General features: G+C 34.7%; 2 protein-coding genes across 2 annotated transcripts; one reads left to right on the top strand and one right to left on the bottom strand.

Annotated features, from left to right (window-relative positions):
- Window positions 1–10,562: 10,562 nt before the first annotated feature.
- LOC123661538 (uroporphyrinogen-III synthase-like) lies at window positions 10,563–11,556 on the bottom strand. Its single transcript, XM_045596497.1, has one exon. The coding sequence runs from the start codon at window positions 11,435–11,437 to the stop codon at window positions 10,685–10,687; it is 753 nt and encodes a 250-aa protein (XP_045452453.1). The 5' UTR covers window positions 11,438–11,556; the 3' UTR covers window positions 10,563–10,684.
- A 575-nt stretch (window positions 11,557–12,131) lies between these two features.
- On the top strand, window positions 12,132–12,887 carry LOC123661539. The gene is made up of 2 exons (XM_045596498.1): window positions 12,132–12,425; window positions 12,582–12,887. Exons 1-2 carry the CDS (start codon window positions 12,132–12,134, stop codon window positions 12,828–12,830), a joined length of 543 nt encoding a protein of 180 aa, XP_045452454.1. The 3' UTR covers window positions 12,831–12,887.
- The last annotated feature ends 9,744 nt before the right edge of the window (window positions 12,888–22,631 follow it).

Here is a 22,631-nt window from a genome sequence, read left to right as displayed (position 1 = left end):
CACGCTATGATTACTACCCAAACAGTTAAAACAAATACTGTTGTTCTTAACAAAATTACGTCTTGTTTCAATTGGCTCTTTAGCGAACCTTTTACAAAAGCAAAGCTTGTGGAACTCTGAACAGTACTCACAGCGCATAGGTGAACTCGTGGCTAACATTGACTTTGAACTATGAGAACCATCAGCACTCTTATTGGCCCGATGAACAGTGACATTTTTTGGCTCCATACACTCCAAAGCTCTAAAACGTTTTTCAATAAAAACTTTAAATTGGTCAAAGGTTGGCAGATCGTTGTTGGAATCGCTATTAGATATATATAACTCCCACTGTTTACGCGTCTCGTTATCTAATTTAAATGAAACAATATGTATGATAATAACATCCCATGTACTCACATTTATATTTAGATTTTTAAGTGCATTTAAACAATCACATGTGGTGTCGAGCAATTCTTTCAACGACATTGCTGATTCCGTATGTATGCGTTTTTGACCAAACAATCTTTTTAAAATACAATTACTTAAATATTTTTTATTATTATAACGTTTTTCTAACAGTGCCCAACACTCACTGTAATTAGCATCAGTTATTGGAGTGTGGCGAATAAGCTGTTCAGCTTCACCAGACAGGTGACTTTTTAGATAGTGGAGCTTTTGTACATTATCAAGAGACTCATTTTTGTGAACTAATGATATGAAAAGATCATGAAACGTAGTCCATTCACCATATTTGCCAGAAAATATTGGTATAGCGATTTTTGGCAACTTAACAAAAGAATTAGGTGACTTAGTTGAACTAGAATTACTATCACCTGGTACAGAACACTTGCTTACACTAATTTTATTAAGTGTTGTTTTCATAAAGCTTTTATACATTATATAAGTGTCCTCCACCCCATCATAAATATCAACAACTTTTTGACTAATATCCTCTATTTTAAACTTTTCATATATTTTAGTATTAGTATCTTTAAATAATGACCAATCTTTCTCTAGCAATTCTTGTCTTGCTTCTATATATTCGACCGTTAATTTGTCTTTATTACATTTTTTAAAGTTAGTCAATCCTCTAGTTATAACATTTTGTAAATCCTTTAAAACATTAAGCAATCCGTCCATTTTTATAATAACTTATGATATATACTATTTCAACTAATATAGGTAATCTTTATATTGCAAAAAAAAAACTAATAACTCAAAGTAAATATTGATATAAAAAGAAAAACACTAAGTTATTAAACAATTTATAAAGCAAGACCCGATTGCAGTTAGTATAAATATTACAAGTTAAATGAAATGAAATATCATAAAATTTTCTAAGTCTCAAAAAATGTTTAAAATTTTACAAGTGTTTTAGACACATTAAAGTTTGACGGAAATCGGACATAGACTTCTCGTTCCCCCGTTTTTTATAAAATATTCTAAGTCCTTAATTAACATGCACAGTTACTAAGTTAATTTTAAATTAAAACAATAATTTTCTAAGTCTAAGAATGATCACAAATATATAAGTCCAAATTTCTTCGAATTTTTTAAAGTTGAAATCTTCATATAAATTAAGTTCAATTTAGCTTGACAAATTAACTTCCAAACAATAGTTAAATAATTCAAAATAATGTACTCACAAAATTGCACTTCACACAAACTCAATATGATGATCTGCTTGTGGCGCCCTCTGGTGGCCAGTTGCACGAGTCCGCCGTTGGGTTGCTGCCTCCGCCCACCAATGCTGGGCTACTTTGCTGTTGCTTCTGCTTCTGCTTTGTCACCGCTTCTTAGGTGACTGGCATGTACCCTTTATTGCAGCGATCCACTGCAGGTACATGTAACGGCCGAACCGTTGAACTCAAAAATCCCGATATTATCCGGCTCGAAGGACCAATGATTAAGGGGCCCGGTAGCGATGCACTGAATTCACTTATAAAATAAAACTACCGGGTTTGAACTGTGGTTCGGACGAGATTTATTGCACTAATTTAAACTAACGGTTAAGGCCTACTAGTCACCCTTGACCTCTCGCTTGGCCTGGTCTCTCCAAAACAAATTTTCGTTTCTTCATATGATATAATATAAAACAAATGATAGCTCGATTTATTCGACTACTAACGCCATCCTGTAGTAAATAATAAAATTATGCAAATCAACAATACATCAAACTTATAACTCAATTTACTTCACAAGTAACGCCCTCTTTTGGTAAATAGAAAAAAATTATACAAAATTAGCTTTATAAAATGATCTTAAACAGTGTCATAATATATTCATTATCAACATATTACTGACACATGCCTATTAATTTCTTTTGAAACATCAGTAATTATGTACATAACATTAACAGTGGTATTATTTTTATTATTTAGAGAATTGTCTGAAAAATCAAAGTAAGTAAAGACAACTTGCTTATTGGCCATATAAAAAGTATATAATTTATAAAAATGAAGAAGTATAAATACAAAAAAATACAATAAAAAATGGGATAGGGAACAGATACAGCGATAAAAAGGGATGATCGATCGGGATATTCGACGTCGTTCTCGGCATTTGGCATCGTACCTCAGCGTGTAGGGCGAGTATCCGCTTCAGCCTGTAATATCCCACTGCTGGGCATAGGCCTCTTTCCTCACGTAGGAGAAGGATCAGAGCTTAATCCACCACACTGCTCCAATGCGGGTTGGCGGATATATTCCCTACTATGAGTAACGATCGCTATCTGGTGTACACGATAACAACCGGGACCGACTGCACAAACACCCAGAGTACGCCAAACACCTGTATGGCCAATACAAATGTTTGTCATGTGCGGGGATCGAACCCGCAACCGCCAGCGCAACAGGTACAATCCATGGCTGTAACCGTTGCGCCAAGGCGGCGTCTGGCGAGGTAGGGCGAGTATCCACGTGACACTGAACTAAGCGGAGGGCCCGCGGCATCTCAATCGAGTGCAATGATGAAAGCGAAGTATCCTGTGTCTGTTCGCAGGGCACGGGGCTGTGCGGCGCCGGCGCGGCGCTGCTGGGCGCGGGCGCGGCGCTGCGCGGCGGCTGCTTGCGGCGCGGCGCGCGCTCCCGCCGCGGCTCGCTGCGCGCCGCCTACCGCGCCGTGCCCAGCGCGCCCGCCGCGCCCGCCTTATAGTGCCCGCCCCCCGCCCCCAGCGCCCGGACCGACTTCTGACCGCCGCCCAGCGTCCTGACCGTGCGCCAGCAGCCACCGAGCGTCGGGCCCGACTCTCCCGAGACCGCATTGTGACTCCTGACCGCTGACCCGTGTAGTGACCGTGCGCGTGTGTCCGTGTAGTGACCGTGCGCGTGTGTCCGTGCCGTGCAGTGTCTACGCGCGTGTGTGCCGGACCGAGTGTTGAGGTGTTTCTACGCGTGTGCCACTGCCGGGATCGACCTGGCTTCGGAAAACGTTCGGCGACTGCCTCCCGGCGACTTAGTAAAGTAACGGAACCCCAATTTTATATCCAGTGTTATATTTTGATTGTTTTTATTTGTGAGCGCTGTCTTTACTCGTAACGTGGTCGATACGTCCGACCGACTTTTAAGTGGCAGCCGTTAATAATAAAATACCAGAACCCCAAATTTATATCCCGACTGTGCTTTGAAACCGTTTTTTACTTCCTCAATTTGTGAACGGTGCCATTGCTCTGAGTGTAACCTATTAATTTTATAAAACCGTTTTGAATGTTTTCAATTGCTTTAAGTTATGAGTCGATGCAACTGTGAGGTTTCGATTTCATCCACATGAAGTTTGTTGTTCCTCATAGTTGTACCGGCGTCACGACTAATTATTTATAGTCTTATGGACTAGGGAGGAGATATCGACGATGAATTGATTTAATTGTACATAGCGATGTAGCGAATACAGTTCGAATGTGTCATGTTCAAGACCGAAGAGTACTGAAACATTACACGTTAGTGGTATGTCTCGTCGCGGATCGGATTGTCTAATACTGCCACTAGAGTTCGCCTGTGATTCACGTCCATTTATTTATCTAGTCTTGTCGGTCAGTAGGAGCAGTAGGGCAAAATAGATTTGATTGCAACAAACCGTACCTCTGATGCTGTTTCTAATGACTATAAATTTGTAATCAGTAGTCGGTTTTATGATATGTAAATGAGTTTTTGGAGACTACATGTGAACACATTCTGTTGATTAAAGCTTTAGTGTCCACTCGAGAACGGAACTTCAGATCTATTTTGCTATACTGCAGTTTAGTCACGATTTCATTGTATTTTAAAATTACATTATTTTTTACACAAGTCTGATTTTGATGCTAGTCCATTTAGTGTTGTAAGTATAATTTTTAATATTAACGAGCAGCATTCCTTAAGTAGTTTTTGCACAATTATTAGATTATTCGAATGCATGTTTTACCGGTGTTTTCGTAAGCTTGAGTCTATTTGCGTTGCGTCAATCTGATATGTTTCTAATGATATTATACAATTAATTGATAAATATACAAATGTATGCAAAGGGTAATTTTTAATTATAATCAACATATTTATTGTGCTAAGAATTTGGTAGTAAAAGTTGATTATTGTATTATTATTATTCATATATTAATTATGTAACTATGTATCCCGGCTTGAGGTGTTTATTAAGTCGGAGCTAAAACTAATGAATGAATGAAGAAAATATTTCTTTGATCAAACTGTGGGTAATGAGTTTTGACTTAATTAAGCACCGTGGATGCATTACTTAAACATTATTTACGCCATTTATTTATTGTGACGCTTGTAACGGATCAAATAGTTTGCATGATACACTCGTTTGTAAGAAATATAATTAATGATAAGGGGATTTCAAAATATACCAAATAAGAATTGTTATAGGATGTAATTTTATACTGTCTAATCTGTCGTACTCGCGCTATGAGCTTAGGATGTTTGTACCATTGTTTAGTTACCAAGAGGGAACAGAGACTAAAGGTCAGGTTGAAAACTATTGAAGGCAATATAGACAAGTTTATATACAAAATTTCGTTTTTACACAATTTATGATCTTTATCAGTTGTATTTTCAAATGAATTCTATCGAATTTGGAATAATTTAGTAACATGTATTTTCTAGTGACGATTCAAAGAAAAGTTTGAAACTCTAGTCTGCGTTTTCTTGTTTTTTATATTATATCATACATATCACCAAACGACTTACGTGATTCTTTATGTACTCTTACACTATTTGTATGTGGATATTTTGTAATAAGTGTTCCTTTAGGCGTTTATCGCGTCCCACGACACCACGCTCACTTGTTATTGGACACCAATGACTCTTCCGATTATGAGTGTAGATTTATGACTCTGCGGCCGCTCGAATCTCGAAAACTACATGTTTTGTCTTATATACTGATATTTCCTTATGAAAATTGTGTGACAATTAGGTAAAAGTCAGAGCACCAGTTACCGAGCATGAAGTTTGTCGTAAGTGTGAATAAGATTATAGCCGAAGTCACCGTAGGGTAGCGTGTACAGTAGTTTGGGAGCTATGAGCTCGCGGATACTGATGAATGTAACAATAGGAAAAATAATATTTATAACTAATAATAATAATTGACCAAAGTTTTCTATCTTAAATTTTTGTAACGGTGTAACACTCCGGGCCGCAGACACATTCAATTGATGTTTGTGAAAGAGTACATTGCTTTGTGTGTTGTATTTGTATTGTATATTTATTTATAAGAATGAAAAATTTTTTTCAAGAACTGGTGATTGTAATGTTTGATCTCGATGAAATTTGTGCGAGTAAGTTTAAATTTTAAATTTTAATGATAATACATTTATGGTTTTTATACAATTTTTGTGTTTTTATTTTGATTCTATTTAGTTTTATGGCGATGTTTAATAGGTATAAAAATTTAAAGAATGTTGGCATCTTACCTTATCTTTAAAATACATTAGTGAAGTAATAATTGATTTTTTATCATTGAAATCAAAGCTAGATCTGCCGGATTATACCATATACTTTGACTAATATCGTTACGATTAAATCTAACGATTTACTAGTTTATCTTATCAATTTAATTTACCATATAATGTATAAAACAAAAGCGGTTATTGCATAAAATGCAGTTAAGATGGATAATTCGACGCAATCTGTTCCAAAATTGGAAACGGAACGCGCGCTCTTACGCAAATACTATCAGGAAAATGATTTCTTTTTGTCGATTGAAGGAATACTGAAAATTACATCAATAGTGAGTGGAGTGCACTTTTAAATTATTACCCATTTACCCTACTCTACTTCTGTTATTGTAATTAAGTGATTGATAAGTGAATCGATGTGATTGTAGAAAAAGTAATAGAAAATTAGTTTCGTTTGATTTCATTTTACTGAAAATGTTGGGATTTGCTCAGTCCTAACAGGTGATCTAGATTTCTAGAGTAAATAGACTGAACTAAACTTAAACAGCAGGTAAACCTCCTGCCTACCCTTCTCTCAATATAGATAGATAATTGTGTTTGCAGGCAAACGAAGGAAAACTGACTTCAATTATATCGACAAGTAATACAACGTAGGTAGATGAAAAACTAGTCAAGTAAATATGCATTATCAAAGATTACTCCAAAAGTTGTAATCAGATCTCGATGAAATTTAAATTTTAATGATAAACATCGGCTTTCGATTAAATTAAAAATCATTAAAATCGGTACACCCAGTAAAAAGTTATGCGGATTTTCGAGAATTTCCCTCGATTTCTCTGGGTTCCCATCATTAGATCCTGGTTTCCTTATCATTGTACCAAACTAGGGATATCTCCTTTCCAACAAAAAAGAATTATTAAAATCGGTCCATGAACGAACCCGTCCCCGAACATACATAATATATATATGAAGTCGGTTAAAAATACATTTTAAAGCGTTAAAAAACGCTCAGGGGAAGAGTAGAGGTGAGTAACTTGACTGAACACTGTCTACTTAAATACATCCCAGAATTTTTAGTAGTGCGTCGTTGGTTAAAAAGTTCAAGGAAAATAAGAAAACTAAGGATAATTTTTCCGGGGTATTGCAGACGGCGTGTACGGTACTGGGGATAACCCAGCTGTGGGGCGGCTGGTGCTTGGGGGCGGGCGGGGCTCGGGGCGCAGGGGACGCCGCCGGGGGCGCGGCGCTGGGCGCGGCCGCGGCGCTCACTGCGCTCAGCGCCACCCACGCGCTGCTGGCCGCCCGCGCGCCCCTCACGAGCTTCATTACCGTTGGTATATTGCAATAATCGATACACACAAATATAACAGTAGGTAAGACATGTACTTAACAAGTTCTATAATTATATTTGGTTAGAATAAGCAGTTACTTTAACTGACGACTATAGTAGCTACATAAACGCTACGACGATTTTTATTTTTTAATTAATGACACGAATTTTTGTATTATAATGTACCTAGCTGACTCGGCAAACGTTGTCTTGCCGCTAAACGCTATTTAAAAATAGGGGTTGATCGTAGAGGGTTGAAAATAGAGGGTTGTATCATAAAAAATAAAAAATAAAAACAATTTATCTAAAAATTACAAAAAAAATTAGGGGTGGACTACCATTAACATTTAGGGGGATGAAAAATAGATGTTGTTCGATTCTCAAACCAACCCAATATGCATATAAAATTCCATGAGAATCGGTCAAGCCAACACAAGAATTTTATATAAGTATATATATTCGATTTTACAACTTACATCTTGAAGCTTGTAAATGAAACAAGTAAGTTACTTGTTTACTTGAAGTAACTGTCGACGGAAAGTAGCTCATTGCTATACTTTCACACAATTCCAATATCGTGATTCAGTTGTTGATCACAGCGTTTCCTGTATTAGTAGTATTGACATATTTGGTATTCTACTATTTCAACTGTCAAAATGACGTCATAATAGATGGAAGAATGGTTTCTCGGTGGCATGCCACTATTATAAAATAAAACAAAACTCTCCTAATAAAATAAATATTAGTAATCGATCACTGTCGAAATTTTATAAAAATAATGAATTAGCACCCATGATTGTTTCACAGCACAATGATACTCAAATTAAAAGACGTTGTAAGCTGCATTTTGCGATATTAAGTAGGATAGAAATTAAACATTATATTTGACAAAATTTGATTTAAATTACACATTAGACAAGCTAGATGAGTAAAAACAAGGCTTTAAAAGCTTTGTGATTAAAATATTTACATCAGTCTTTCTTTGCCGGTATTCTAAAATAAACATGGCTTTTGAATAATAACAAAATTTCGTTAATTATATTAAGGCAGATTAAATCAGATTTTTAAATACATATTCAACCTTTTCTCCGCAGGACATGGTTATATCAACAGTGATTGGGGTGTCTTTACTGCTTGTGGCCATTCTCAGTGTCAGTCTGTGTGAGTTGAGAAGTGTGATCGACTACGTGTCTGGGGTAAGAAGGATTAATGCAATATACGTTTAGAAGTAAACCGTTACAGATTTGGAGCGTAATTTGTAATAAAGTTTCGATGTAGCCTGGCAATATACATCATGTATTAGAATTAAATACAAGACCAGTACACAGAGTACGTATCCAAAGTATGAGATACATTTTTAAAGAAAAATGTAAGAGTTATTATTTATATATGTTATGGTTATAACTAGAGAATTTCACACTCACTTAACGGCCATCAGTAGGATTTAATCTGTGTCATGTCTATGTCAGGGGCGTGGAAAATCGGAACAAAAGTTATCACGACAAATAGCTGTAGGTATAGCCTTTTTAAATATTCATCATTAGCGGGGATCGAATCGAACTCGGGACGATCATAAACCTACGTTCAAATCTCAATAAGTACAAACAAAATAAAAATATTCGCTTCTTTCGTAAAATAATAATATTTTAATGTATTCATAATATAATTTTATAGTTTAAATTACTGCTCGCGGGGACAAAAATGTTCTACAAGACAATGATTTTATTATCAATCGAACATTAACAAAACCTACTAAAACTACTGTGAATTATAATAAATTTTAATAAATTTATTTATTTATTTTATTTTATACTTTATTGTACACCACAAATATATTACAAACAAAGCATAAAGATAGTTACAGACAGTGAAGTACAATGGGCGGACTTATGGCTAATTAGCCATTTCTTCCAGACAACCCATTTTTAATTAATATTAATACATTAAATACTGTAATTTATGAAAGTTTCGCATGGAATATAAGACACGGTACACTGTGTACACTTCACAATAAATTGTAAAGCTTGTTTTTCCCTTTTTAGTGGTTATTTATCGCACTCAGGTTTTTTTTTTAAATAATTTTTATTAACGAATTTTTAGTTTATCATTAATAAATAAGCACATTTCCGGAAACTACCTTTCTTTTGTAAGCAAATCAGGCGGAGAGTTCAGATGCTCTTCACTCTTACGTACGCGTTTGACTCGGGTTCGAATCCTAATCCGAGATCATTAATAATTTTTTTGTGATTTTCTGCATGACTTTAAATTACACGGTGACAGCGTAAGACATAAGAAAATACAGATGATTGTTTTTAACTCATACCTAATTGTATTTGCTCGCAAAGGAAAAAAACCGACTTCAATTACATCGACAAATAATACAACGTAGGTAGACGAAAATATAGTGAAGTAAATACGCGTTATCAAAGATTACTCAAAAAGTTGTAATCAGATCTCGATGAAATTTAAATATGACCACACGATAAACATTAGCTTTCTATTAAATATAATGTGGTCCCACTTAAATTTATTTGAGATCTAACAACTACTTTTCGAGTTATATCTAATAATGCGTTTTTACTTGACGCTTTTTTCGTTGACCTACGTTGTATTATATCGCATTACTTTTTACTGGGTGTACCAATTTTGATGATTTTCAATTTAATGATAGCTGATGCTTATCATGTGGTCAGATTTAAATTTCATCGAGATCTGATTACAAGTTTTTGAGTAATCTTTGATAACGCGTATTTACTTGACTATTTTTTCGTCTACCTATTATACGATGTATTACTTGTCGATTTAATTGAAGTTGGTTTTTTTCGTTTCCGAGCAAACACAATTATAAATTTTTTTTTTTTATATACAGTACGCAGTGTCACTCGGGCCATCATGGCCATTAAGTGTGAAGCGTTTATTAAAAAAAAAAAAACAACAAAAAATAAAACAAACACTAAAAGCATTACACTCCTGCAATCGGGTATAAATTATAAATGAGGTAAAAGTAGTAGTAATGAAGGTTAACCTTTTTTATAAGAAAAGATATAGTAATAAGGAAATATATTATGTTAGCTTATTTGCTTGTTGATATCAATTTTAAAATTAATTTTTTTTAGTGTTTTTTTTTCTCATTTTTTTTCAGCCTCTCGCATTAGTTAACTCAATACTAATCATTGGTAGTGCTGTTGTGACCTATATGGCAGTTTCTAAGAAGTGGGATGCTGTACTTGGCCCAAGTAATAATCGAGGAAGTCCTGACACAAATGATTTGGAAGTCTGAGAAGTTAAATACCAAAGAATTAAACATAGTTTTAATTTAACATATTTAATTATTTAATCAATCTTTTGTACAAAATAAAAATACTATAAAAATTTCTTCTGAATACAATTTAAAATTCCTCTTGTACTATATTCGAGTATTATATAACAAACAATCAACCTCCATATACAAAAAACCGACACCGTAACATGGAAATATTTGTTTTATATCACTAACTACATGATTCCATAGCTTTGAAATATTGTTGGACAGATTCAATCAAACTTTCTGCCTTTGGTTTTGTTGCCACACCTGCAATTTCAACGCCTAGGTTTTCAATTTTGTGTGCCGTTGAATTGCCTATTGCAAAGTGTGGTAACACTGAAAGGTTATTGTTAAACGTCTGTAGCTGACGGTAGATGTATTCACAACCGGACGGACTGAAGAACACCATGCAACAAGGATTGACTGTGTTGTTAAGTTCCATCAGATTAGTTCTTAAATTTTCGTTTTCCTTAGTTTCATACACGGTGAGCGCGTCGAGTGTTATACCCTTGGATTTTAATATATTTGGTAAAATTTCGGACCTTAAATTGCCGCAAGGAAATAAAAAATTAGATTTTTCACTATTCTCATTTGCTATGAGGGTTGCTAAATTTTCTGCATTCCCCGTTGTAGTGCCTAATGCTTCTAAACCTAATAATAACTTAATTTTTTGACTGCTAGCCTCTCCCACTGTGTATATCCTCTTAGTGTTCCAAGTCACAAATTTCGAAGGGGACCAACATTTAGAAACTGCCTCTATAGCTCTGGGGCTAGTGAGAATTATTCCATCATAATTAGTCGTTTGTAACTTTTCACCCAGCTCCTGTAGATTCATATACTCGAATTGTAGCGGTTCCACAAATACTGCCTCATAATTATTATCACTGAACACTTTTTTGTAGTCCTCTGACACACTTTTAAATAACACAATTTTCTTCATGGTTCCTTATTAAGCGTCGGAAAAAAACATGAATTGCACCTCCTTTGTTCTACAAACTACTACTACATAGCAATTATGACCCTGAAAAGGCAAGAAACGAGCGAGTGTAATTTATAGCACGATTCAATGGAATTTTTATAAGATGTAAAGGAAAGTTTCTTTATATATTTTTTAACACGGTAATATTAAGACTTGGTATAATGAAAATCTATATTCATAAATTTAAGGGGGTATTGTAATTAATTATTGTCTATATCCAAAGAAAAATTTCTTATTTATTATAGTTTTACACTCAGAAATTGCAAACTTTTGTTGTGCACAAAGTTGACGTACAATACGGTTGGCATAAAAAAAATGTCAACAAATGTTTGACACTGACGCCTCTCAGTCACACGGCTTACGTTCGGATAATTTAACAAATAAAGGATAAACCATTATAATTAAATAAAAACATAATTGAAATCCTTCGGCAGATAAAATAGTACAAATGATGAACTATTTATATTAACTATTTCTAAAGTGAAAGATGTGATAGAAAAGTCATTCAAAATCCGGAAGAAAAATCTAGTGTCAACACCTTTTAAGATAAATATATGTTGTATTTTAATACACAAATTATAATTTTTAGGCGTAATTTACGATACATATTATTTTTCGGGCAGCTATGTAAAATAATCTGCTAATAAGGCTCTCGATGCCGTTAAGCGGGTGTTCGACTTGTACGGGATTGGTGGTGACGGCGGTAGTAACAATATTGCTCTTTCCAGCTCAGTACTATGTACCAGATTTGTACGTGGGACCAACTGAGCCTTCTCCTGAACCAAAGTTACTGCGGGTGCCTGTTTCAGCCAATGCTACGTATACTTGGTTACCTCTCGACCTTCCTCCTGTGGATTTGTTTCTTACAGTGTTATTAATTCTATTGGCAATGGTAACCTATGTCTGTGACTGGATACAAAGAAAGTTAATGGAGAGACGAATATTGAAGGTTATTGTTAATTAATTAATTGATTGTTTATTTTTAACCGACGAGAAAACTTTTTATCTGTGTAGGCAGTAGATATTAATGTTTTTTTCGGTAGGATTTTTGATATATAATATTTTAAACGTTTTTGTATAACTTTCCATTTTGGATGTCCGGCAGTTGAATCAGTGTTTACAAGACTGCATTGAGCGATTGCGTTCTTGGGATGTACGTCAGGAACAACTGGAAGCCACGCTGAAGATGGTGCAGAATGCCACGTCCGAGTACAACTTGCTGTTATACCTGCTGCTGCGTCAGCACCGCCTCGGCCCTATCGCTAGGAAACCAGTTTCGCACTGTATCTTCGACAAGGAGCTGGATGATCTCAACTTCGTCACGAATCCTATTGATAATCAAGAAACTTTTTAGTGTGTGTGTTGTGTTGTATTGTTTTAATAAAATTAGTTTTTGGTCTAATTTGGTTTACGGATTTTTTTAGTATCAAAACTCGTGGGATTGTTATCAGGTGCCACCCCTTAGTATATGTGATTTTAGGATCATAATAATTCTAATCAGATGTCATTTCAAATCGCATGCACAGGAACGTACCACCGAAGGGTACTGTCCTTCATCACTCTTTTGCGTTGTAAGTCCAAGTCCAGATATAAGTAATTTGTAATAATACTTTCAAATTACGAATTAAAATTGTTTGTAATTTGTTTTAATTGCCTAAATACTGTCGAGATTAAACAACAAAAGTATTCTCATTTAAACATCTGTAAAGCGTTGTACTCCCTTAAGTGATTAAGAAAATATTTCGCTAAAATTTTGTAAGAAGTAGCTTTAACTGTGATGGACGTCTCTCGTTAGCGTTTGTTTAAGACGAGCCTAAGAAGAGCGACCACAAGATGCTAAGCGTTGTTGACGAAGTTTCAAAAGAATTTTAATCTCTACAGGCTGTTGACACTAAATTTTGCTGGCGTTGCCGTAGCTAGGCATTTTCTTATATGGGAGATAGTTATTTTATTAGGAATTTTATTATTCCTGGAAATAGACAGTGTAAAAATTGGCATTCGGACAGTTGATACCATTTAAAAAATATTTGTTATAACATTTTTTGAAATGCTTGATTTGAAGGGTCAAATAGTGATGAAGTTCGGGTAAAAACTGTTTTTTTTATGTGATTTGCTTATAGGCTTCTGGGGGACAGGCTTTGAGGGAAATAAAAGATATTTATCATGGATGAAACCACAAGACCTGAGTGTTTGTTGTAGAGAATTCTATATAAAGTTATAAACGTCTTTTCTTCGTACATATTTATGACTGTGAACCATTCTGAATAACTGAACTAACCTAAAGCTTTATTTCTAGTACTCAAGATCGTTTGGTATTTTTATTTCATTATTCGAAATTCTGGTCTAGAACGCCCTCTCAGAGGGTTTCGAATTTAAGGCAATTACTTTTGCCGATAACTAGCTAATTTATAATTGTAAATATGTATTGATTACTTTTTTTAATAATAAACCAATAAGGACCGACGTACAAATACAACAATATCCAACCCGAGCGGGAATCGAACCCGCAAACCGGCGACTTTTAGGCGACTACTCGCACCAATATATCAGAGCGGTTGTTGAGCGGTCGACATGATCAGCAAACGAATTATTTATATTAATACATATTTTATAAATTGTACGAATAGTATAGAGGACAAGTCGTTAATATAAACGGATGTTACAGTGAGTCGGCTCACGTTACAAGTGAGTTACATTCAATATAACCAAACTTTTTGCTTATGACAATTACTTATACGTATATTGCGTAAAATATTTCTAAAATAATTTATTAATACAAATCTTTCGACTGATATCACACAAATGTAAAAAATATACAACATCTAAAATAGAATGATTTAACGTATTTTAAGAAAGAAATAAATTAATATAGCTTTTCTTTTAATCAAATATGCTTGAGCGATTAAATTTTTATTACTTTACTAACTGTGCCCGCGACTTCGTCCGCGTGGAATTTAGTGGTGTTCAGTTCGCAGAGTTGTAAAATAAATAAATTTCTGAAAATAAAAGTATCCTAAGTTACTCCTTAGTACATCAGCTATCTGCCAGTGAAGGTCCCGTCAAAATCGGCCCACCCGTTTCAGGGATTAGCCGGAATAAACAGACAGACAGACAATAATTGTGTTTGCTCGCAAACGAAAAAAAAACCGACTTCAATTACATCGACAAGTAATACAACGTAGATCGACGAAAAAATAGTCAAGCAACTACGCGTTATCAAAGATTACTCAAAAAGTAGTTATCAGATCTCGATAAATTTATATGTGACCACATGATAAACATCAGCTTTCGATTAAATTAAAAATTATCAAAATCGGTACACCCAATAAAAAGTTATTACGGATTTTCGAGAGTTTCCCTCGATTCCTCTGGGATCCCATCATCAGACCCTGGTTTCCTTATCACGGTACCAAACTAGGGATATCTTCTTTCCAACAAAAAAAGAATTATTAAAATCGATACATCCAGTAGAAAGTTATGCGATATAATACAACGTAGGTCGACGTAAAAAGCGTCAAGTAAAAACACATTATTAGATATAACTCGAAAAGTAGTTGTTAGATCTCAAATAAATTTAAATGGGACCAATTGGCACACACCACCTTTCGATTAAAACAAAATTTGTCGAAATCGGTCCACCCCGTCAAAAGTTCTGATGTAACATACGTAAAAAAAAAAAAAAAAAATACAGTCGAATTGAGAACCTCCTCCTTTTTTGGAAGTCGGTTAAAAAAATGGTAAAAAATGTTATTTTTGTATATGTACCGTATGTACATCCATATGCATTTAGTAAAAAGCGGTTATTTTGTTATTACAAACAGACACTCCAATTTTATTTATTTGTATAGATTGATTGAATTATGCAGCCTGTAGCATTCCACTGCTGGACATAGGCCTCTGTCTCCATGTCGGAGAAGGATTTTTATATTACATATATTTTTTTTCAATAAAGAATAGATACGAGTATATATGGTTTTAGATTATCAAAGAATTTTTTAAACATAAATACTAATTATGTTTTGTTTAAGTATTTACGTAGGTAGTTACTTATTAGATTCATTTCTAAGTGTTTTTTTTTGTGAACAGAAATATTATTTATACAGTAAACATTAAGCTATTATGAGCATTTCGTGGACGAACAGCTTTGAAGACTAATGGAGCCGTTTAATAAATTTTACGCCACAATTCCTTTAATTAGTAAATAAGACTATTGTTTACGTACTTTTCAGTGTTTTAGTAAATACAAGCTTTGTTGTAAATCACTTTTTACTTTTAATAGTTACTGATGGAATCCTACTGAAAATAGAAAATTGAAAAATAAAAACAAGGCGTTCCTTCCAAATAAAAAGATTTTACAGAACTAATTGTATAAATATTATTATGGAATGTAAAAAGTCATATATCTTTACTAATATTAATAAATGTGAGAATAACTCTGTCTGTCTGTCGCGTTTTCACGCCAAAACTACTGAACAGATTTAAATGAAATTTGGTACACAGATAGTCTAGAGCCTGAGGAAGGACACATATTACTTGTTAATGCGAAAAAAGGGGCGTAATTACAACAGTTACGTAATAAAAAAAATATAAAATACCTAATACTTATTATGTGGAGAGTCCGAAAGAACGCCGAATTAGAAAAACTTATGACCGAGCCAAATATACTTGGAGAAATTAAAGCACAACGCCTCCATTGGTTTGGTCATGTAGAACGAATGGGTGAGGAACGAGGACTGAGGAAGCCTTACTTGGGCCGACCATCGAGCTGACGCGACGTCCGGTTGGACGACCTAAGTATCGCTGGCTCGATCGAGTTGAGGTGGACCTGTGCGCGTTACAAGCCAACAATAATTGGCAAGAGACCGCTCAGGGCAAGATGGAGAGATTTCGTCTCGGACGCCAAGACCCTCTTTGGGGTTTCAGCGCCAAAGGAGTATTAGTAGTAATACTTATTATGTACTTGTATTCGCCTACGAGAGGAAAGGCACTTTTAACGCTTTTTACTATTAATTGTTATGTAGTGTAGTGTAATTTCCGTCGGTCTTTCAAAATACATGAATAAAATTTAAAATACTAACTTATATTGTATACTGTTATTAGTACATTGTTTTAGCGGTCTTTTCCATGTACTCACGAAACTTTTTAAGTCTACACATTGTAAGCTATGAACAAAAACATTACGCTATGTATTTCAGCAAACCTAACTTATAAATATATTAGTAAAACTATAATATACAAAGTTGTTTCTCTGAGGTAGAATTAGTGCAGACTGCAGACGTTCATCACAGAAGGAATATAATAATCTGTGAGTTACAACAAAAACTATGCTAGACGGTCTAGATTGTGCGGAGTTGTCTTGTAACTTTCTCCTTGTTGTAGCTGGGACTTGAATTATCGCGGCCAAGATGAAACTTGCGCACCAGTACTATTTGTTTATGACTACGCTTTGTGGGAGCTTGGGTTTAAACAATTAAGCGCTGTCTTGACAAAACAGTCGAGGCTGCAGCCTTTTATGCTTGAAGTAACTTTAAGAATAAATAATGTGTACGCGCTTTATTGTTTTTAGGACACTGATAAATTAGATGGTCTAACATCCTCCTAGATAGTACTGCGACCGCAGAAATAATGTCCTAATGGTCTTTGTCGTACTTTTGAAGTAACTTCTTTACGCACGCTTAACTTGGAGAGTAGGCTGGCGAATGAGTGACGAGAGCGTTACGAAAAGTGTGATCGGGCGAGGCGAACGGAAGGAAAGTTTAGAGGGAGATATAAGTTAGTGAAGATATAAAGAGAGAGAGTTATGTTTCGTAAGTTTTATTTTGGTCGTGTGGTCTAAAGCGCACTCGTTTTTTTAAACGATTTCCAAAAAAGAAGGAGGTTCTCAACTCGACTGTTTTTTTATGTGAATGATTGGAGTTAATCCACAATGTTGCTTTACTGCGGATTAATCGATATGTCTAGAAGTTTCTTCTAAAATACTGATGTATTTCTTTGTACTCGTATGTTCTCCATCAATGCCGGGAACAACAGTTGATTTTAAGATTCACGAGCTTAGATTTATTCCAAGTCACATTTATTTACTTTTTATCTCTTACCTTTTCTTTAACAACCGGTTTGGCTCTCTAGTGTTGCATGTGCCCTGTACGGGTCTAACAACTGGCGAGTTGCGGGTTCGATTCACGCACGGGATCGGTATTTGTATTTGTGTGTACAAAAACATATGTCTTTTCGGTTTGGATGTGAGTCCTTTTGGATCTCCCCACCGTGTCTTGGACAGCACGTGTGGGTTTCGGTTGCTATCATTTACACCCGACAGCGATCGTTATTCATAATAGGAAATATATCCACCAACCCGCAGTGGAACAGCGTGGTGGATTAAGCTCCAATCTTTCTCCTACTTGAAGAAAGAAGCCTATGCCCAACTGTGGGATGTTACAAGCTGTATATTTTTTATATATAACCAGTTCGGCAAACAAGCGTACGGTTCACCTGATGGCAAGTGATTACCGTAACTTATAGACGTTTGCAACACCAGAAACCAAAAACATCGCAAGCGCGTTGTCGATCCCATCCCCGATTCCCCCCAGGAGCTATGGTCACCTTACTCACCAACAGGCACACAACACTGCTTGAAAACAGTATTATTTATAAGCTGTGATCTTCTGTAAGGTCGAGGTACTACCCCAGTCGGGCTGCTCCATATATATTTTGAGGAGGAAATTCCTGCTGTGCCCTACCTCAGTTAAATATTATATATACTATACGGATATATATACTTAATTTTATATCTTCATATTAATATTTAAACAAAATAAGGTTAGTTATCATTCTACAGATAGAGAATCTTATTGCTCGTTTTGTGAAACTAATAACCTATTTAAATATGAATATTTTATAACCAAACGAAAATAATTGTAGCGTCCTTGATTGACTCTACACACTTTTTACTTGTTAATATGAAATAAACCCGAATCACAATTAATTAAATAAATTAATTTATTGATCCTTGATAATGATCAAATGACCCGGTGTGCGAGCACGCGCGATCGCCTTGATAGATCGAAACGTACTGCATAATTATTATATTAATAACCAATTTATTTAATAAATTCGTTGATTCGCAAATGTACGACTTGGTTCGTACAATAATAAAATGAGAATTAAAATAGGAACATCTTTCTTTCCTAGTTTTATTACTCTTCGCTATCTGACATCACAAGATACTTTAAAAATGCTTTATTTTGCTCCATTTTATATCAGCGAACGTTATCTTAAAGCTCAAGACGAATATTCTACTTATTTTCTAACTTGGTACATATTTTAAACTGAAATAAAATCGTTTAAATCACATTTCACCTTTATATTTTTCGAATACGGTTAAAGTCTTACAAATAACAGTTTAATGAAGATTTGTTGACGTAATGTTGCGTCTTCTACTCCAACGGGATTTGAATAGGGTGATTTTGGTGAGTCAGGGTTACCAAGTTGGAGACTTTATCACATTTTATAGGAGTTACGAAGACAATTAATTTAAAATAAGATAAAAAATTATGGAGTAATCTCTGCTTATTTTTTATTTGACGATTACTGACTAAATATTTTTAGAAGGTTTCATTAGTCTCTGGAGGTTGTTCACTCGAAGATGTCTTCCAGCTCAAACGGCTTACAAGTCCAGAATTAAAGCTATATTTTCAAAGTGATTACAATGAAATGGTTGCTTGTTTATTTAAATAATATGTATTCTCGGAAAACTTTGGTCTTTATAGATTAAAATTGATAATATTTTTACTACAAATTATCTATCTAAGCTTTTATATAATTAAATCTTCTTTTTCAGTGCGTTTCTTTTTAAAAAAGGTAACAGTTTTTAAGCATCATCTACATTAAAGTGATTATAGTCAACCTTATTGCCAATTCTATATAAAAAAAAAACAGTTTGTAAGTGTGGTGTAGTGGTAAAATATTCTCGAAGTTGGCAACACTGCCACTCATTTGTATCGCAGATTTTTTTACGAGCCCCGTTTTACTTTCGTCTCTTTTTATGTCCTGAACGTGTGGATAAATTTGGTATATAGAAAGTTTTTCTTTAGATCTACAAAAAAAACTTGCTCCATATATCTAGACAGATATTAGTTATGTTATTGTGTCCACTAGGTATTTAAAAAATTATGTGGTGTCGTGGGACACCAGGTAGGAACGAAGTTCCTTCGGATAGTATAGAAGCAACATAATTTGAAAAAAAAATGTTGAATTATATATATATTTTCTATTTCTTGATTTTTTTTTTGTTGATTGGTTTTTAATTAAGTACATAAAAGTATTTAGGTAGTATTTTAGAAAATAGCAGATACCGTAAAATAAAATACATCAAACAAAATAATAATAAAAATTCAAACTATCAGGTGAAATAAAAAAAACACGTGTCTTTATTTATTTTTGTCGACAATATAAAATTACATAAATTATTTTAAATAAAGTTTACTACCTAGCAATATTTTAGTTTTACAAAAATCATATTATACAGTCGTGTGACTGATATTACGTCACTTCTGTTATATATTTTTCTTACGGTTTTAGTGTCACATTTTTCTCAGTTCGGTCGCTCAGCCAAATGTCAAGCCTGCCGTAAGAAACTTCGTTTCGTTCCAATAACACCAATATAGAAATAATACATATCAGATTGATTTTAACAGAGTATCATAAGGTACAAAGGGTAAGTGGTAGACGTAGTAGTAGTTACAATGCGTTACATGAATCTCCACGTGTACATGTAGCAAGTATTATAAAGCGATCGTTTCAATAGTTTTTCTGAGAAATAGTGCAAAACGTACGTATCAGTCTAATCAATTATACGCACACCAATGCATAATTTTACAATAAGATTAAAAATTAACATGGTAATTTTTTTACTAAAATGATTCAAAATCGGGACCATGTTTTGATAAATAGCACATTTTTGAATCATTTTAGTATTTTTACAATAATAAAATAAGACCGTTATTATAAACGATTATATTTAAAATTGTGTACGCAATTTTGTATAATAAGCTATTTACTAATGTTGTTCACGGCAGTAAATTTATTGTTCATTGAACAGCCCGATTGGGGAAATATTACAGAGGATTACAGCTCAATATTACTGATGTCAAGTAGTGTTGTGTTTCTATGGTGAGTACGGCAGTCAGGGTTTTTAGGAAGTTTTGGCGATTACGGTCGGTAACACACTCACAATTCCTCCGGTGTTGCAAACTTCCGTAGGCTACGATAATCGCTTCCCACTGGTGAACCGTGTGCTTATTCTTCACCCTATTGTTACAAACAAAGTACCAACTTACAGACATTTAAATATTTATTATGGTAGTTTGAAGCTGCAAACAGGATGAAGGATAACATACGACGATGTACGACATAGGGACCTTCAAAAAAAGAGCATATTCCTGTCTGAAAGACCGGCAACGCACCTGCCAATCCTCTGATGTAGCGGGTCTCTGTGGATGTTGTTTTCACTTACCACCAGGTGAGCCAACTGTCCGTCCCCTGTTCTATAAAAAAAAAACAATTTATGGAAAAGTAAAATTATATATAGACGAAGTCGCATGAATACACATGTGGGTAAAAGTACACAGGCGAGGTCACAAGGCTCTTTGTAGCGGCCCGCGTCTCTCGGTTGGCGGGCTATTCCGAGTTTTGGACTTTGTCGTTTCAAAAGGACAGGAATGTTAATCAAGCCTTAAAACTTTTGTTTATTCTTTATGAATGTGGGTGATGTGACAGAGTTATATTATACACTATAGAAACAACACATTGCGAAAGTTCCCACAAAAAGACAATGGGCAATAATGTACGAAGTTTTTGTTTCAATTTCTGTGGTTGGTATGTATTTGAGAAGCCCGCTAAATTTCTATGATTTTTAGCAGTGAGCAGTATATATTTTTTCAATTAATAACACGGAGTAATAGTAGCAGGTTGATTATAAATGGCAGTTTGTTTTCGTGTTAGGTTCTGCCTCAAAAAGTTATTTTGATTGTAGACAACCACAATGGGGACATGGAGCTATCATTCTCTTTTGTTGTCAGTCTGTCAGTCAGTTCAGCCTATTGCAGTCTACTGCTGGACATAGGCCTCCCCAAGTTCGCGTCAGACATTCCGGTTTTTTTCTCTTTTTATTTGTGTTGCTGTAAAGTCCTGTTGGGACGGGGTTGCTTGATGTGAGAGCTTCCTAATTTTTCAATAGTTGAGAATTCAATAATAATAGCACTTCCTCCAACTGTGTACGTAAAATCCCTTCTTATACTCGTAGCATATGTCCGAGCCCTTCTCTATTTTCCTTATTCCAATATTAAACATTGATATCCATTTTTTATTAGTTTTTGTGGTAAAATCTGTCCTATTTTTTTATTAGTATTTATGTATACAGTAATCAACTAGGCTCTTTAATGGTCTTTACAATAATTTTACATAAATTGTCTTCGTTTGAGTAAATACTTGTTAACATTCACCGAACATCCAAGCATGGTAATGTTATAATTTATATACCATTTTGGTCTCGATATTCATCGGAAGACTTATTTTGACCAGGCTATAAATGAACTTGGCTTCGATTCTGCTTTTTGTTGTGATAATGTTCGATTTACGCTTCGAGTGCATATAAAGACTAAGTGTAATATTTATTAATTACATTCATTTAGTTGCTATATAACAGACGTAAATTATTCACATTAGGAGCAGGCGAAACGAGTATTATATCATTATGATACTCACCTTTTCCGTCATTGTCACACGTGACCTTGGCATCTGCAAGGTCGCCAAAATATCGGAACTTTCAAAATGACAGTCGCGGTAAACCCCTAAACGAAACTCGAATAGATTATATACACCTGCTTATGTAGAAGGTGCTCTATATATGCATTGTTATTGATCGTCTCTATTTAGATAAAAAAGTGAGTGTGTGTGTGTACTTATATACTCACCTAAGAAATTATACTTTACTGGCTAACTTCACGTTGCTAACTTCTTCTTCATTGACTAGCTAGTTTCAGGGTGTCGGTTTTCTGTGACGGTGTGGATATCGTAAACATTTTCTCTCATAATTTTATTCTAACGCGCCAAAAGTGGTATAACTTCTTACGTGCGTACATAAGTACACACACTTTTT

The sequence above is a fragment of the Melitaea cinxia genome, chromosome 17 (assembly GCF_905220565.1).
Source record: "Melitaea cinxia chromosome 17, ilMelCinx1.1, whole genome shotgun sequence".
NCBI lineage: Eukaryota > Metazoa > Arthropoda > Insecta > Lepidoptera > Nymphalidae > Melitaea > Melitaea cinxia.
Note: the sequence above shows the minus strand (reverse complement) of the source record. Positions and strands in the feature narration are given on the sequence as shown.

What these genes read in the sequence shown, in the direction of transcription:
- LOC123661539 (XM_045596498.1), top strand. Translation starts at nt 12,132, where the DNA reads ATGCCGTTAAGCGGGTGTTCGACTTGTACGGGATTGGTGGTGACGGCG. An exon ending in TGGAGAGACGAATATTGAAG is followed by an intron (nt 12,426 to 12,581) that starts GTTATTGTTAAT and finishes GATGTCCGGCAG; the next exon opens with TTGAATCAGTGTTTACAAGA.
- LOC123661538 (XM_045596497.1), bottom strand. Translation starts at nt 11,437, where the DNA reads ATGAAGAAAATTGTGTTATTTAAAAGTGTGTCAGAGGACTACAAAAAA.